The sequence below is a fragment of the Erythrolamprus reginae genome, chromosome 2 (assembly GCF_031021105.1).
Source record: "Erythrolamprus reginae isolate rEryReg1 chromosome 2, rEryReg1.hap1, whole genome shotgun sequence".
NCBI classification, from domain to species: domain Eukaryota; kingdom Metazoa; phylum Chordata; class Lepidosauria; order Squamata; family Dipsadidae; genus Erythrolamprus; species Erythrolamprus reginae.
The window spans coordinates 89,722,276-89,737,252 of NC_091951.1; the positions used below are offsets into that span (position 1 = coordinate 89,722,276).

Consider the following 14,977-nt stretch of genomic DNA (forward strand, 5'->3'; position numbering starts at 1 on the left):
TACTCCTTGCTTTATCTTATTTATTCTTTCTTAATTACTGAAATGCACAACATGACGTACGAATGTTTCCCTCTTATTAGCACCCATCTCATATATATATCATTATATCTATGTATACTATCAATACGTATTTGACAAAATAAAATAAATTAAATAAAGAAGGCAAATAAAGTCTGGATTCAACGCAACCCCCGAGTCTTCGGAGAGGGGTGGCATACAAATCTAATAAATTAATAAAAAATTAATTAAAGAATATACGGCTCATAAAAGAAGTCACAGGACTTGCTAAGAGGCACAGTAAGGAACCATAGCTTCAAATCAAATCTTTATTATGGTCATAGACCAGCATAATTTTACCTGCTTCATATCCAAATGCGACACATCTGAGCCAGGCAGCTCAGGGCATGAGATTTCATAGGCAACCCGTTTCCATGAGCTTTAGCATTTCAGTTTATATGTACTGGTAAGTAATGATAGGTAAGTAACAGTACCCTGAATCAGGTAGATAGAAAGCTGAAGACATCTTAAAGGATTGAGATAGTGGATTTGAAGTTGCTGTTCAAAGCTTTAAAAAATTCTGAAGAAAAAAGAAGCAACTTTATGTATATAGCTACATACCTTAATGTTTCTCAATGAGTTTATCAAAATATCTGATGTTACAAGAGCAGGAATCAAAGCCAGTAAAATGTAACATGGGATAGCCTTCCCCATGTTGGAAGAAAAAGAAAGATGTCAATTTGGGAGGACCTTTATTTGGAGTTAATTTTGTAAGTAGTGAAAGAGTAACACTGAAGTAGCTATGGCAAATATTTATCTTTGGAAAATGGTTGATGAAACTTCCTCATGAAAGTTAGAGTCCAAGGCCAGAAAAGTCCAAATTTACACATCCTGTCCTATGTAGAATACCTTTAAAATTCAATCTCAAATTAGATTTCACAACTGTTTCATCAATCTAGTCAGAAATTTTGAAATGTCTTGAATTAGCACTTTGATCACCTGGATATATTTCCCATTGGAGACTTCTATTTCAATGAAAGTCATTATGTTTTTATGCATATACTGTAAATTATGACTGATGTATCTCCAACCTTTCGGGCTAATGATAATTCGAAATTGTGAGTGAACTATATGTGAGCACTATGGCTGCCAAGCGAACAGACAGGCATTGCTGGCCACCAAACAAAAACTGTCAGATGATATCCGGAGACATGTCTACTGCTGCATTGAAGACTCTGGAAACAGGATGTGGTGGCACCACCACAAAAGCCGTGCTGGCACAGTGGTTGTAATGCAGTACTGCAGACTACTTCTACTGACTGCAATTGCAGTTCAATTGTCACCAGCTCAAGGTTGGCTCAGCCTTCAGGCCTTCCAAGGTGAGTAAAACGAGGATTCAGATTGTTGGGGGCAAAATATGCCGACTCTGTAAACCGCTTAGAGAAGGCTATAAAGCACTGTGAAGTCATATATGTCTAAGTGCTATTGCTAAGTGCACATTTTATGTAAATCTATTATTCCTTTATTGGACTTCACTTTGCCTTTCTTTTAAAAGAGAGTTTTTATTCTTTTGTCCTCTTTGTTCTGTAATGTAGTAGATAATATATAAGATACAATATTCTTTATTCTTTATTGGCCATTGAAGGCATTTGTCTCTAGTGCATAATCTCTCAGTAAACATATAAACAACAGAATAATATAATTATAATAGGAAAGTGAATACAAGAACAAGGGGCATAATCTGAGGTTAGTTGGGGGAATGATTAGAAGTAATGCGAGAAAATATTATTTTACTGAAAGAGTAGTAGATGAAAACTTCCCGTAGACATGGTTGGTAAATCTACAGTAACTGAATTTAAACATGCCTGGGATAAACATATATGAAAAATACTCAGAGAGTTAACTTGGTAGAATTAACAGTCCTTTATTCAGCTAGAGCTGACAGGGTTAACGCAAATGGGTCACAGAGAAATCGCTCCCAAGAAAGTGCCGCGGTTTGTATTTATAGGGTTCACAATGTAACAAACTCTATCTGACATGGTAACAAGTCTCCTGCCAAACGGAACAACCAATCAGGATGGCTCAGGAAGCTCCATGCAGATTCTGAACTTTGGAACCTTCTTTCATGAATATTTAATAATATATCCATCCTAAGATAAAATACAGGAAATAGTATAAGGGCAGACTAGATGGACCATGAGGTCTTTTTCTGCCGTCAATCTTCTATGTTTCTATAAGATACTTATAATAAACAGTAATAGGAAAAATCAGAAAAGATAATAGTAAAACAATGATTTCTGAAATGGAATTTAGATTGTATTTCATTTGGCAATTCTTTCTTCACTTGATATAATTGAAAGTAGTAGAATACCATTTCCCAAAGATTAAAGCTGTGTGTGTGGGGAAACAGGAAATACTGACCAGGTGAATCCACTAATCTGTTTTCCGCTTCTTTGCCCCTCTCTGTAATTTGAAGGTTAGGATTTTAGAATCCTGAACAATAAACACAGTTGCTGATCTTCAATTCTGGAGAATTGTAAATAAAGAGAAAGTGCTGTGCTAGAATGCATTGTGAAAGCTGTTCCATGTATTTTGTCAGGTGAAAGGACGTGATTTCTAAAGCCTGCTGGAGTACACAAATGCATGTTGGATAAGCTATAATCAAAACATTCATTTGTCCATGAAAGTTGAAATTGGTAAGTGGTATGCAAAACTGTACACGTTCATGAAAGTTGAAATTAATACAACTTTGGGATTTTTTTTCTTTAATATAAAATGAATTATTACCCAATTATTACAAGTGCACTAGAGTGCCTTCCGTCCCCTGTCCTATTGCTCTCCTATATCTCCTATACCTTTCTTTTATTCTTATATCTCTTCTTCTATTCTTTCATTGATATATTCATTGATCTGTTCCTATATCTTCTCTTCTATTCTTTCTTAGATATATTTTACTATGAGTATATCCTCGATAACCTTCATCATGTATTTTACTATACGTACTAAAACCCTCATTGAGTATTGGACAAAATCAATCAATAAAAAATAAAATTACCCAAAATGACGTATTACCCAATATAGTAATATTTGAATGTTCCAACATTGGAAGAGATAGGACAACCATTTGTCTAATGGGGCAGTAATGGCAAATCTTTTTTATGTTTGCGTGCCAAAAGGGGATGTGCATGTGCTACTACAGGCGCACGTGCCCAGACCCATTTCCTCCCACCATGCATGCATACACACCCTTGCTGCCTCTGTGCATGCACACAACCACCCCATTCCCATGCATGCATACAGGCCTCACTGAAGCCTGGGAATGGTGAAAAAACAGTCAAACAGGCAAACCGGACGTTCGGAAAAATGGACTTACGGTTTGCCCGTTGTGCTGTTTTTCACACTCTGGAGCCTTCAGGGAAGCTTCCTGAAGCCCCAGAATGTGAAAAACAGCCCAATGGGAAAATTAGAAGTCTGTTTTCTGAATTTCTGTTTTGGCTGGGTGGTTTTTTTGCACTCTCGGAGCCTCTGGAGGGTGAAACAGACTTTCCCAAGGCCAAAAATCAGCTGGCTAATATACACATGTGTGCGGGAACTGACACAGAGCAATTCTTTGTGTGCCCTCTGCATGCCACCATAAAGAGTATAGGGTTTACTGCCTAAGCAGGATGTTGGACCTGAAGACCTCCAAGTTTCCTTCCAGAGCCAGGGTGGCGCAGCAGGTACAGTGCTGTACTGCAGGCCACTGAAGTTGACTGCAGATCTGAAGGTCAGCGGTTCAAATCTCATCACCGGCTCAAGGTTGACTCATCCTTCCATCCTTCCGATGGATTGTGGGGGCAACATGCTGGCTCTGTTAAAAAGTGCTATTGCTAACATGTTATAAGCCGCCCTGAGTCTAAGGAGAAGGGCGGCATAAAAATCGAATCAATCAATCAATAAATAAATTGTGTTATTGTGTTATTCTAAATTCCGTCTCAAAAATAAGTGAGCAAATGGAAATGGAACAGAACCTGTGTGCTGCAGCATCCATAAAAGCTAACACAATCCTGGGTTGTATAAAGAGAAGCAGAGAATCAAGTTCATGTGACGCATTAGTACCATTTTATAAAAGCTAGTACCTGGAATACGGCAACCAATTTTGATCACCATACTACAAAAAAGCTGTTGAAACTTTGGGAAAAGTTCGTAGAAGAGTGAATGAGAAGCTTTTAGGATGTTTTTTTAAGTCTTTTAACTGTTATTAATTGGATCAAATTGTTTTATTATGTATTCTATGTCCATGGAGAGGGGCAGCATACAAATCCAATTAATAAAATAAATAAAGGTGATCAAAGGCCTGGAGATTAAAACATATGAAGAACAACTGCAGGATTTGGATTTAGCTAGTCTAAAGAAAAGAAGAATTAGGGGAGACATGATAGCAGTATTCCAGTATTTGAAGGGCTGCTGCAAAGAAGAAGGAGTCAAATTATTTCCCTTATCATTTTACAATTCCAGCGTGAAGTTTGAGAGGCAACACATACTTTATGTTGAAGTGATTGGTAATACTTGCTATGCAATTTGACAGATTTATTTAATATATTCCCCTCCCTCTTCAGGGTTCTCCTTTTCATGCTGTAGAGTTTAGTAAAGTAAACTTGATATGTAATTTGTGAATTCCATTGTTTTATTTTTCAGTATTGTTTGAGAAGCATATTCTTCACTGCCTGGGAATTGGCCTTGAAAATTTGGTAAGGCTCCATCTTGTTCACCATATTATTTAAGTTCTATCTAAAGCAGTTAGATCTGAAGCAGTTGTCATCAATGGGTTGGTGACAGTTGCCCATATTTTTCCTTTTCTGCAAACTGGAGGTTTGATATTTTGAGATCTCTGCACATTAATATTCCTGTAGTGAGGAATTTTCTTTAGAACAAACTGCTATTGGAGCTTTCTCTCTCTCTCTCTCTCTCTCTCTCTCTCTCTCTCTCTCTCTCTCTCTCTCTCTCTCACACACACACACACACACACACACACACACTTAAAATTTAGATCCAGCTTTATTCAGACGCTTTGGAGAGGAGAGATTTTTATGTTGAAACTTATAGGTTTTCCATATTTAATGTTTATTTATGTAAACTTGCTTAGAGACACTCAGGAGTGAGTAGAAAATAAAGGGGTAAATAAAAAAGGTTTTCCAATTTATTGAAATTAAATCTCAGCACAAGATACACAATTTGTATTATGAATATATCAGTTTCAGTTATTTGGATTCACAACTAAATCTCCAGCATTAAAATATTTCTTCAGATGATATCACAAGCAGTTATCAAAGCATGAACATTTTCATCATCATCATCATCATCATCATCATCATCATCATCATCATCATCATAATTTAATTTTTGATTTCAAAATAGGCTGGGAACAATGTAGTCTGTGTGATTGCCATCAATAAGGCCATCTCCATTGTTGTGAATAAACCAGCAAGGGATATTGGTGCCATGCTGGATATCAACTGTATAATCCTTCTGCCAGCCCCTACAATATAACACAGAAAGCAATGAGCTCAGAGCGTCCAGTTCATGCAAGCGTGTCAATGTCAGTTAAAATGTCAGTCTCTCTTTACCTGGTTACTGTCAGCTGGTTATTTTTCACAATCATGGTGGCATCTGGTTTTTCTGGATCTGATCCAGGATGAACCTCAAGTATATCAAAGTCGATTGGGTGGAAAAATTGCCCTTAAAATAAACATGACAGCAGCAACAGTAATGATTAATCAGTTACCAGTCATTTTAGAGGGAAAAAGGAACTTGATTAAATAGTTGTCAGTCATTCAAGAGCAAATTGTAAGATACATCTTGCATTCGGCAGTGCTAATTGTGACTATAAGTTGGATAGCTACCCTATTGAGGTCCTAATTCTATTTTTATTTATATAGAAATATTGCATACATTACATTACTCTCCTGCTTTCAAAGAACTTGCCTTATGTGGGTCACAATTCCATTGAGATTGGTAATGGGCACTAAGATTCAAATTTAAAATAAGGATGTTTGACTGACCCAAAATACTGCTTTGGAAATTGTTTGAGCTTTGTGTATGAGCGTTTACATATGACAGAGATAAAGAGCTACAGATAAGATAAAATGGCTCTAGAAAATTAAAGGTCTAGTTCTCCCCACTATTGTGCACAGCTCCTGTACAATGGCTCTTGATGGGTCTTCATAACATAGATTGGGGGGGGGGTGCATATATATTAAAGAAGAAAACTAATCAAGAAGAAAAGCAAAGGAGTTAGCTACATTATTCTTGTACACCAAATGGTTTCTTTTAGGGTCCAGAAAAAAGAAGGAATAAACTAGTGATTCCAACTTTCATCTCTATTCTGTAAACCTGGGATAACCAAAACAGTAGTTTTGGAACTGTCCATGCCAATTGCCTAGAATTTTGTTTTCAGTTAATTTTGGACGTTTTGTACATTTTTATTTAGAAATACAGTGGTATCTTTACCTAAGAACGCATCTACTTAAGAACTTTTCTAGAAAAGAACCGGGTGTCCAATATTTTTTTGCCTCTTCTTAAGAACTATTTTCTACTTAAGAACCCAAGCCCAGAAAAATTTCCCAGGAAATTTGAGAGCAGCACAAATGCCCAGCCAGTTTCCTGCCATTCCCCCTGGGTGTCTCTCTCTGGCGCAGTGTATGGGAGGCAGCCTCGCGCTGGGCGTATGGGAGGCGTGTGCTCCTCCTCGCCACCTCAGAGTCCCTCACCTTTTGGGGGGGATTTTTTAAATTCCCCTCACCTTCTTCCTTCAGCAGTGACTGTCCTCCTCCTCTTCTTCCTCCTCCTCCTCCCACCCAAATTCCGAGGTTTTATTTCTTTCCTAATGGGTTTGCACGCATTATTTATTTACATTGATTCCTATGGGAAAAATTGCTTCTACTTACAAACTTTTCTACTTAAGAACCTGGTCATGAAACAAATTAAGTTCTTAAGTAGAGGTTCCACTGTAGTATTTTGTTAATAATACATTATCTTTTTGATTATTTTATTTATTAAATTTTTATGCTGCTCATCTACTGTATAATTAAGTGACAATCATTAAGTGTTGTACCACGTGATTCTTGACAAATGTATATTTTTCTTTTATGTACGTTGAGAGCATATGCACCAAGACAAATTCCTTGTGTGTCCAATCATAATTGGCCAATAAAATTCTATTCTATTCTATTCTATTCTATTCTATTCTAAAGTGATTCTTTTCTATCTTTACCTAAAATTCATCTCTCTCTCTCTCTCTCTCTCTCTCTCTCTCTTCCTCTCTTTCTTTCTCCCTGTCTCTCTTCCAGTTTATTCTTTCTGATGTTTGCTGATCTTTAATAAATAAACAGCAGGATGCATTTATTGCTATCTATGTCAGATAGTGTGCTCTAATCTGGATATAGGCGTTGAATAGTAAACTAAATTGGACATTACTCATAATAATAATTTTTTAAAAACCCACACCTTTGTAATCTCATGCCAAATCAATGCCAAACCAATTTAATCTCATGCCAAGCCAGTCAGGAGTTTAACCTCATGCCATGTCAGAATAATATATGCGTTATGAAAGAAAAGTGGTGGAAAAAACACGAAAATCTAAGAAAATCCTTAGAATAACATCTTTGTGTTACCTAGTAAACCATGGGTTTGTTCAGAAAACCTGTGACTATCCTCCATATAAAATCCTAGGAAATCTCGATGTAGTGGATGCTTCTTCCACACTTGGTGTAGAACAACAACAAACTTTGCTCCGTTATCCATCGAAACCTCTACGCTTCGTTTTCGTTTGATTATTAGTGTCAAACTAAGTGGGAAAAGAGAAACCAAGCAGAAAAACATGATTATTAGTATGCATGATACAAAGATTCAAATTATAGAAATTGGTTGCAAGGGGTGAACCATTTCTGGAGAAGGCATCAGTAAGCATACGGCTATTGTTTAAATGAATCCCAGCATTAAATTCTCCCATATCCTATCAATTCTGGCCCTAAACCTTATTAAATGATGAAGTTATCCATTCATTCACCAATGAAGTACGCTGAAATAGAGCAAAGCAAATAAACCACTCAGCTGAAATAATTGCTCTGATTACATTATGCTGTTTACTAGCTCTAGGGGTTAGCCTGAATTTCAGCCAGGATCACTATGGACATAGCACACTAAACCAGAGGTGGGCAATTAATTTCCCCAATCGGCCACATGAGAAATTGGGACTGTTGTGGAGGATCAAAAAAATAGAGTTGTGAAGATATGTAGGCATGCATGGAGAGACGTAAACTGGAAACAAGCAAACATTTGTTTTCAAAACACAGGCCAGATATGGACAGGCAAATGGTCAGAAGTGGCCAAAGAGCCATAAAGTTCCAAGTCTACACTAGACTGAACATATGACAATTTTAGTCTATCCTTCTAACTTGCAAGCACCTAACAATTTTGACTTGCAAACATTGGCCTTTATGGACAATTGCTATAGAAAGCAAGTCATTCCAGATACAAAAGTTTCCTTCCATACAATTGTCTAGATCTGGATACCCAAATATGGTTTTATTTCTTTATTTAAACACATCTGTATATCCACACATCTCACATCGTGGCTCTGGACAGTATACATAGTATTTGTATATATTATTATTATTTCCTGTTTTTCCAATGCTATTTGAAGGCGGGGTGGTGGTGGAAGAGTTTTTGTTCATATACCAAAGCAATTAAGAAAAGTGCAGGAAGTCTCAAGGGTTCCCCTATTTTTTTCTGAAATATTTGTATTAAATAAATGATAGAACATTTATTTGAAACCAAGAGCAAGTTGAATTTACTTCCCATTCACAAGAGAAGATAGGCAAAAGTATAAACGTACTGGTTAATAATTGCAATTAAAAATTCAGTTTCAAAAATATAAATGTCCATAAAAATTTGTATAATACCAATTTCTCCATTTGTAGATTAGGTTTATCCACTGTAGCTGAAACCAGTCCCAGAAAATCCAGCTTTTAAATATATATAGGGACATAGATGTATGTAGCTTACTTTAGGAAGGTACATTTTCATAGATAAATGAAAATATGTGATATCTGTGCAGGTAATCCTTAAATTACAACCAATCATTTAGTAACTGAAGTTACTGAAAAAGCAACTTAATGCAGGATCCCCATGGCTGAGCAACATTTGGCAACTGACTCATATTTATCAAGGTTGCAGCTAATTTTTATTAAAAAAATTAAAACCTTATAAAAATGTTTCATATTTGCAAACAAAGTTATAGTGTGCTGCCTTTCTCTGTAGCTGAATTTATTTAAATCTCTTTGTTTATATCCTTCCCCACTTTGTGTATATTAGGACTGGGCAAATTTCTTTCCTTGTAAAGGTCACCTCCTTTCAGGGTTAGTCTGTTGGGGGAATGCATTGTTAACAGAATTGAAACAAGCAGAGATGAAGAGCAGAGCCCAAAGGGAGGACAGACATAGAAACAGTGGGTGGGAACATCCATTTCTGACATTCTTTCCCTCCCCCTCTCATTACATTTGGTAAACAAATAAAGATAACTTGTCAGAAATATGACCTGGTATCTTGCCAAAAGATATGCAAAATTACAGAAGCTTTAAGTCACCCATCCTTAGATTATCTACTGTTGACCTATCCAGATTCCTAAGAGGTCAGTAAGGGGCGAGTACAAGTGCACTAGAGTGCCTTCCGTCCCCTGTCCTATTGCTCTCCTATATCTCCTATTCCTTTCTTCTATTCCTATATCTCTTCTTCTATTCTTTCAGATATGTTCTATTACTGTATTTTCTTTTCTATTATTTCTTAGATACATTTTACTATGAGTATCTCCTCTATAACCTTCATCATGTATTTCACTATGTGTATATAGATATATACCCACTAAAACCCTCATTGTGTATTGGACTAACTAACTAACTAACTAACTAACTAACTAACTAACTAACTAACTAAATAAATAAATAAATAAATAAATAAATAAATCCCTGATTTAGAAATAACACTTTTATATATTAGAGGTTTGAATAGCTCACCCAGGTTGTTGTAAGGTAACTTCATCAAGCCATCTGAATACTTTCCTTTTCACACCATTTTGAAGGATGATATTTTGAGTTGTTATTTCAAGGCTTACATTCCGATTCATAACTACAATCCCAAGTTTTCCAAAATACGTATTCTGTGGTATTACATTGTTGATGCTCTTTTTATCACCAATAAGCTGTCCATTGACGGTCATACCTAAAATCCAGAAGTGATTTTAAAGGGATGATTTTTGTGTATCATATTTTTAAAATAGGTCTTTTCCTGGTTTCCAGAAGGCAGAATATGTATTTTTGTTAAACAGGGATTGATTCAAATTAAAAGTTGTTTACTTGATTTCTATAGCCACCGAGCTCAGTCAATAACTCTGGGTGGCTCATAATTGAAAAACATACATTGCAATTAAAATATTAAACCTTTTAAAATAATAAAAACTACTGTTTTTATTATTAAAACCATTAAGGCAATATACTACATTAAAACATCTAATTCAAAGCACATGCAAAAGCAAGATATCTGGCTTGTTAACAATATAGCTAGGAGCTAGGGGTCTTGATGCATATAGCACCCCAGGCATGAGAGAATAGCCATGTCTTTAAAGCTTTATGGAAAGCTAACGGAATTGGCATTCAAATTTTGAATACCTACATTATCTCTTATATGATCATTTGATAGCTTGTTTTTTCAATAATAACCTAGCCAAAGCATGATAATTACTCCTCGTGGATTGAAAAGGGGAGGAAAGTTATAGTGTATTGGGGTTCTGTAGTGATACTTTTACTATCTACCTGTGCTGCTATAGCAGACTTTAGAATACAGTGGTACCTCTACCTACGAACGCCTCCACTTAAGAACATTTCTAGATAAGAAACGGGTGGTCAAGATGTTTTTGCCTCTTCTTAAGAACCATTTTCTACTCAAGAACCCAAGCCCAGAAAATTTTCCCAGGAAGTTTCAGAGTGACATGAAGGCCCAGCCAGTTTCCTGCCATTCCCCCTGGGTTTTTCTCTCTGGCGCTGTGTATGGGAGGCAGCCTCGTGCTGGGTGTATGGGAGGTGCAGGCTCCTCCTCCCCGCCTCAATCCCTCTTTTTTTTTAAAAAAAAAGCCTTAAAGTTTGGAGTTTTTTTATTCCCCTCACCTCACATTCTTCTTTTGGCAGCGACTGTACTCCTCCTCCTCCTCTTCTTCCTTCTCCTCCTACCACCCAAGTTCCGAGAGTTTATTTCTTTCCTAATGGTTTTGCACGCATTATTTGCTTTTACATTGATTCCTATGGGAAAAATTGCTTCTACTTACAAACTTTTCTACTTAAGAACCTGGTCACGGAATGAATTAAGTTCTTAAGAAGAAGTTCCACTGTATGGGATTGTCAGCAACTAATCTAACAATATGGCAACACCAGTATGTACAGTATATATCCTGTGTGGCAAGCATTCTGGATTCATAACACTTAAACAAGACTTGTGAAGAGAGTAGTAGAAGCTTCCTTAGTATTAGTCAAATATCAAAGACAGTGGCAGCTAAAGTTCACCGTATAGTATGGAAATTCTTTATCCAAAGGAAAAGAGACCTCAAAGAAATCAAATGGAATTAGATAGGCAATGAACTGATCTAGGAGTGCAATATCTTTTTTACTTATAATCACAGTTTCAGAAAAGAAAGGCTCACCTGTAACTGGATCTCTTATCAAATTTAACACTATCCCTGGCTCTTCATTAATATTGAAACAAAGGGCATCTTCTTTCTGGGGTACGGCTATGATAAAGTGTGGGTCTCCATCAACTGCAAAGAAGAAATTACATCAAAATCATGCTTCCATCAATGGGGCATTTTATTTCTATGATTTTGTGTGTGTGTATCATTTAAAATAAAACAGTAGAATGTAGAATAAAATGTATAGAAAGATACAGAGTTTCTATTCAGTATATTTCTGCAGTGCCCTTACAGTAGAAAGAACATCCAGGGCAACATTATTGTAACATGGGCCTTAGCCTTAATCCAACGTTGGAAATTGAGAAGAGGAGGTCATTGATTTTACTTTCTTGTGACGTAACCATCTCTAGTTGATGATTGAGGGAGCTCAGAAAAAAATAAGTCCCGTGTCTTTCACAGGCAGCAATTGTGCCTTGATTAGCTTCCCATTTTAAGATGTGGCGTGAGATGTTCTAGTCCACTTCCCAAAGTTGGCTGTTCTATCTGAAACAGGAAGACCTGAAACCTTTTTGTTTACTTTACTTCATGGATTCACTCTCCAGAATCTCAGAAAGATTTAGATTTTTCCCCTTACTATTGATATTAATCACTGTGCGTGTGTGTGTGCGAGAGAGGGGGGGGGCATTTATGAACTCTAAAAAAGAAACTTACCACTAGAATAATAGTAAGGGGCAGCTGGAGCTTGATAGCTGGAGACAGGTTGCCCTCCTGCATAAAAGTAAAAGAAAAAACATTGTTCCCACATGTTGTGATTGTAGGGATATCAGTTAACATTCTGCTCCATTTCAATAACAGCTTTGAAGGCCAGGTTCACATTTGGGTCAGGGAAAGGCAATATTTGAAGGGAGGTAAGAATTACATAACATTTGAAGGAAGGACAATCGGAAAACCAAGTAATAAGATGAAATCTGTGTGGATATTTTGCATGTTCAAGAGTTGAGATTTTATGCTTTTTTGGTTTTTTTCCCTTTTGTTTCTGTTTTTTCTTGGTCTGAGTAGAGTGCTTCAGAAATTACACCTAATTAAAGTTTACCCTGCACAGAATTCATGTTTTTTGTGCCTCAGAATAATAGAAGATCGCTTCTTTTCACTATTGGGTAATTACGGTAAGATGCTTTGTCCAAAAGAAAGCAAAAAGTTTGAAGTCTTCTGTAACCTTGGGCAATGGATTATTCACCTGTGATTTACTGATGGATAGGAATTATCTCATTCATTGTATAAAGTTGTAAGAGATATTTCCCTGATTTTCTTTATCACTTAAAAAGCCTCTACACCTCACTACACCATCAAACTCTTCCTTACCCATAAGTGCCATATTACCACAATGGTCCCAGAGGTGGGTTCCTCCCAGTTCGGACCAGTTCGCCTGAACCAGTAGCAAACCGCTGGTGATGTCACAATGATGTCACAAAACTGGTTCGGTCGATGCCAATTTTTTTTTTAAAAAAAAAATTGAGTTCTCTTTTTATTTTTATTTTTCAATTTTTTCTGGGTTTTATTGTCTTTCTGCACATGCACAGAAACTGAGTTTCCAGTGCTGCACATGTGTCAACATCTTGTTTTGGACTTAAAAAAAATAAATTACATTCCATTGTGAAAATGTACAGATTACATCTTAAACAGATAGCAAAACAAGGAGCTTAAATAACACTCCAATAAACCTGACCAATGGAATGGCAAGGTATGAAATATGTAAGAAAGAATTGGAGTTGAATTTACCTTGAATTTCCCAGGAAGGAAAGAGAGAGAGAGAGGGAGGGAGAGAGAGAAGGGAGAAGAGAGAGAGAGAGAGTGAGTGCTGACCAATAGGGTGGGAAGGCGTGAGATTTGAGGTAAACTTATTTAAAACACCATTGACTTATTATTGCTTTATTTGCTTCTTTTCGATTAGGTCTTGAAGTCACTATTCAAAATAACATTTTATAATAGGCTCATATTCATATAGAACCAAGGCAAAGAATTGCAACTCAATTTACCTTCAGCTGTTTCCAATGATGATAAATGATGGAGGAATAGAGGGAGAGAGAAAGAGAAACATTAATTTTTGTGGTAAACTAGTTTGACTGCAAAAAATTATAGTTCACCTATCTCAATAAGAATAGACTGGCAGTTTCATTGCCAGTCTATTCACAATGTCAATTACATGTCTTTAGGCAGATATTTTTATTTTTTCTAAAAACGTATTCAAGTAAACAGCTACTTTCTTTTAAAAAGGCTTGACCCAAAGTCTTCTCCAATTACTCATATTACAAAATATAGTTTATACATAAAATCACCCCATTCCCCTTCCTCCATTGATTCATTTCATGCAGTTATTTAGCAAAGCTGCAGCATCAAGATTTCCTTTCATTCTTCTAGAGATAAATCTCATCTGATAGGGACGATACATTTCCGTTTGCAATTCTTTCATTTCAAGGTGGGCTTTAAGCTACAACTTCCTTTGAGAAGGAAGAGATCAACTGAAAGAACAACTGTGATGAGGTGAGCAGATAGGTTTATTTGAACAGGGATAGGTTGGTACTGGTGCGGTAGGCGACTGCACACCAGTAGTGGCTGCCAGATTGAGGAATTTGCACACAACCGCTCCTTTGAGTGCCACCATGTTTCTTGTTTGTTTGTTTGTTTGTTTGGTTAGGTTTAGGTTTAGGTTAGGTTTTAGGTTTATTGGATTTATATGCCGCCCCTCTCCGCAAACTCGGGGCGGCTCACAACAATAATAAAAAACAGTACAGTACACAATACCAAATCCAATGCCCACCCATCCAGATTCCAATTGAAATTAATAATCTCATAAAAAACAGTATATATAAAAAACAGGCACACAGTCAATCAATCAACAAAACAACATGGGCAAGGGGGAGGTGTTTTAGTTCCCCCATGCCTGACGGCAAAGGTGGGTCTTAAGGAGTTTACGAAAGGCAGGGAGGGTGGGGGCAATCCTAATCTCAGGGGGGAGCTGGTTCCAGAGGGTCGGGGCCCCCACAGAGAAGGCTCTTCCCCTGGGTCCCGCCAGACGACATTGTTTAGTCGACGGGACCCGGAGAAGGCCAACTCTGTGGGACCTAACCGGTCGCTGGGATTCGTGCGGCAGGAGGCGGTCCCGAAGATATTCTGGTCCGGTGCCATGAAGGGCTTTATAGGTCATAACCAACACTTTGAATTGTGACCGGAAACTGATCGGCAGCCAATGCAGACTGCGGAGTGTTG

At 37.0% G+C, this 14,977-nt stretch overlaps 2 protein-coding genes across 3 annotated transcripts in view; both read right to left on the reverse strand.

Annotated features, from left to right (window-relative positions):
• The window catches only part of LOC139160577 (inter-alpha-trypsin inhibitor heavy chain H3-like), a 30,383-nt gene extending 29,607 nt beyond the window's left edge, over nucleotides 1-776 (reverse strand). The window contains exon 1 of one of the 2 annotated variants that reach the window (XM_070738625.1): nucleotides 619-776. In XM_070738625.1, the coding sequence (XP_070594726.1) occupies nucleotides 619-711 (93 nt within the window). In that variant the 5' untranslated portion in view covers nucleotides 712-776. The remainder of the gene's footprint in view (nucleotides 1-618) is intronic. The other variant, XM_070738624.1, reaches the window with a different exon arrangement.
• Nucleotides 777-5,154: 4,378 nt separating this feature from the next.
• Nucleotides 5,155-14,977, reverse strand: part of LOC139160593 (inter-alpha-trypsin inhibitor heavy chain H3-like) — a 28,380-nt gene continuing 18,557 nt past the window's right edge. Inside the window, exons 15-20 of the mRNA XM_070738663.1 lie at nucleotides 12,422-12,475; nucleotides 11,726-11,839; nucleotides 10,050-10,254; nucleotides 7,650-7,822; nucleotides 5,604-5,715; nucleotides 5,155-5,515 (exon numbers count right to left, since the gene is read on the reverse strand). Coding sequence (XP_070594764.1) covers nucleotides 5,386-5,515; nucleotides 5,604-5,715; nucleotides 7,650-7,822; nucleotides 10,050-10,254; nucleotides 11,726-11,839; nucleotides 12,422-12,475 — 788 coding nt within the window. The 3' untranslated portion in view covers nucleotides 5,155-5,385. The remainder of the gene's footprint in view (nucleotides 5,516-5,603; nucleotides 5,716-7,649; nucleotides 7,823-10,049; nucleotides 10,255-11,725; nucleotides 11,840-12,421; nucleotides 12,476-14,977) is intronic.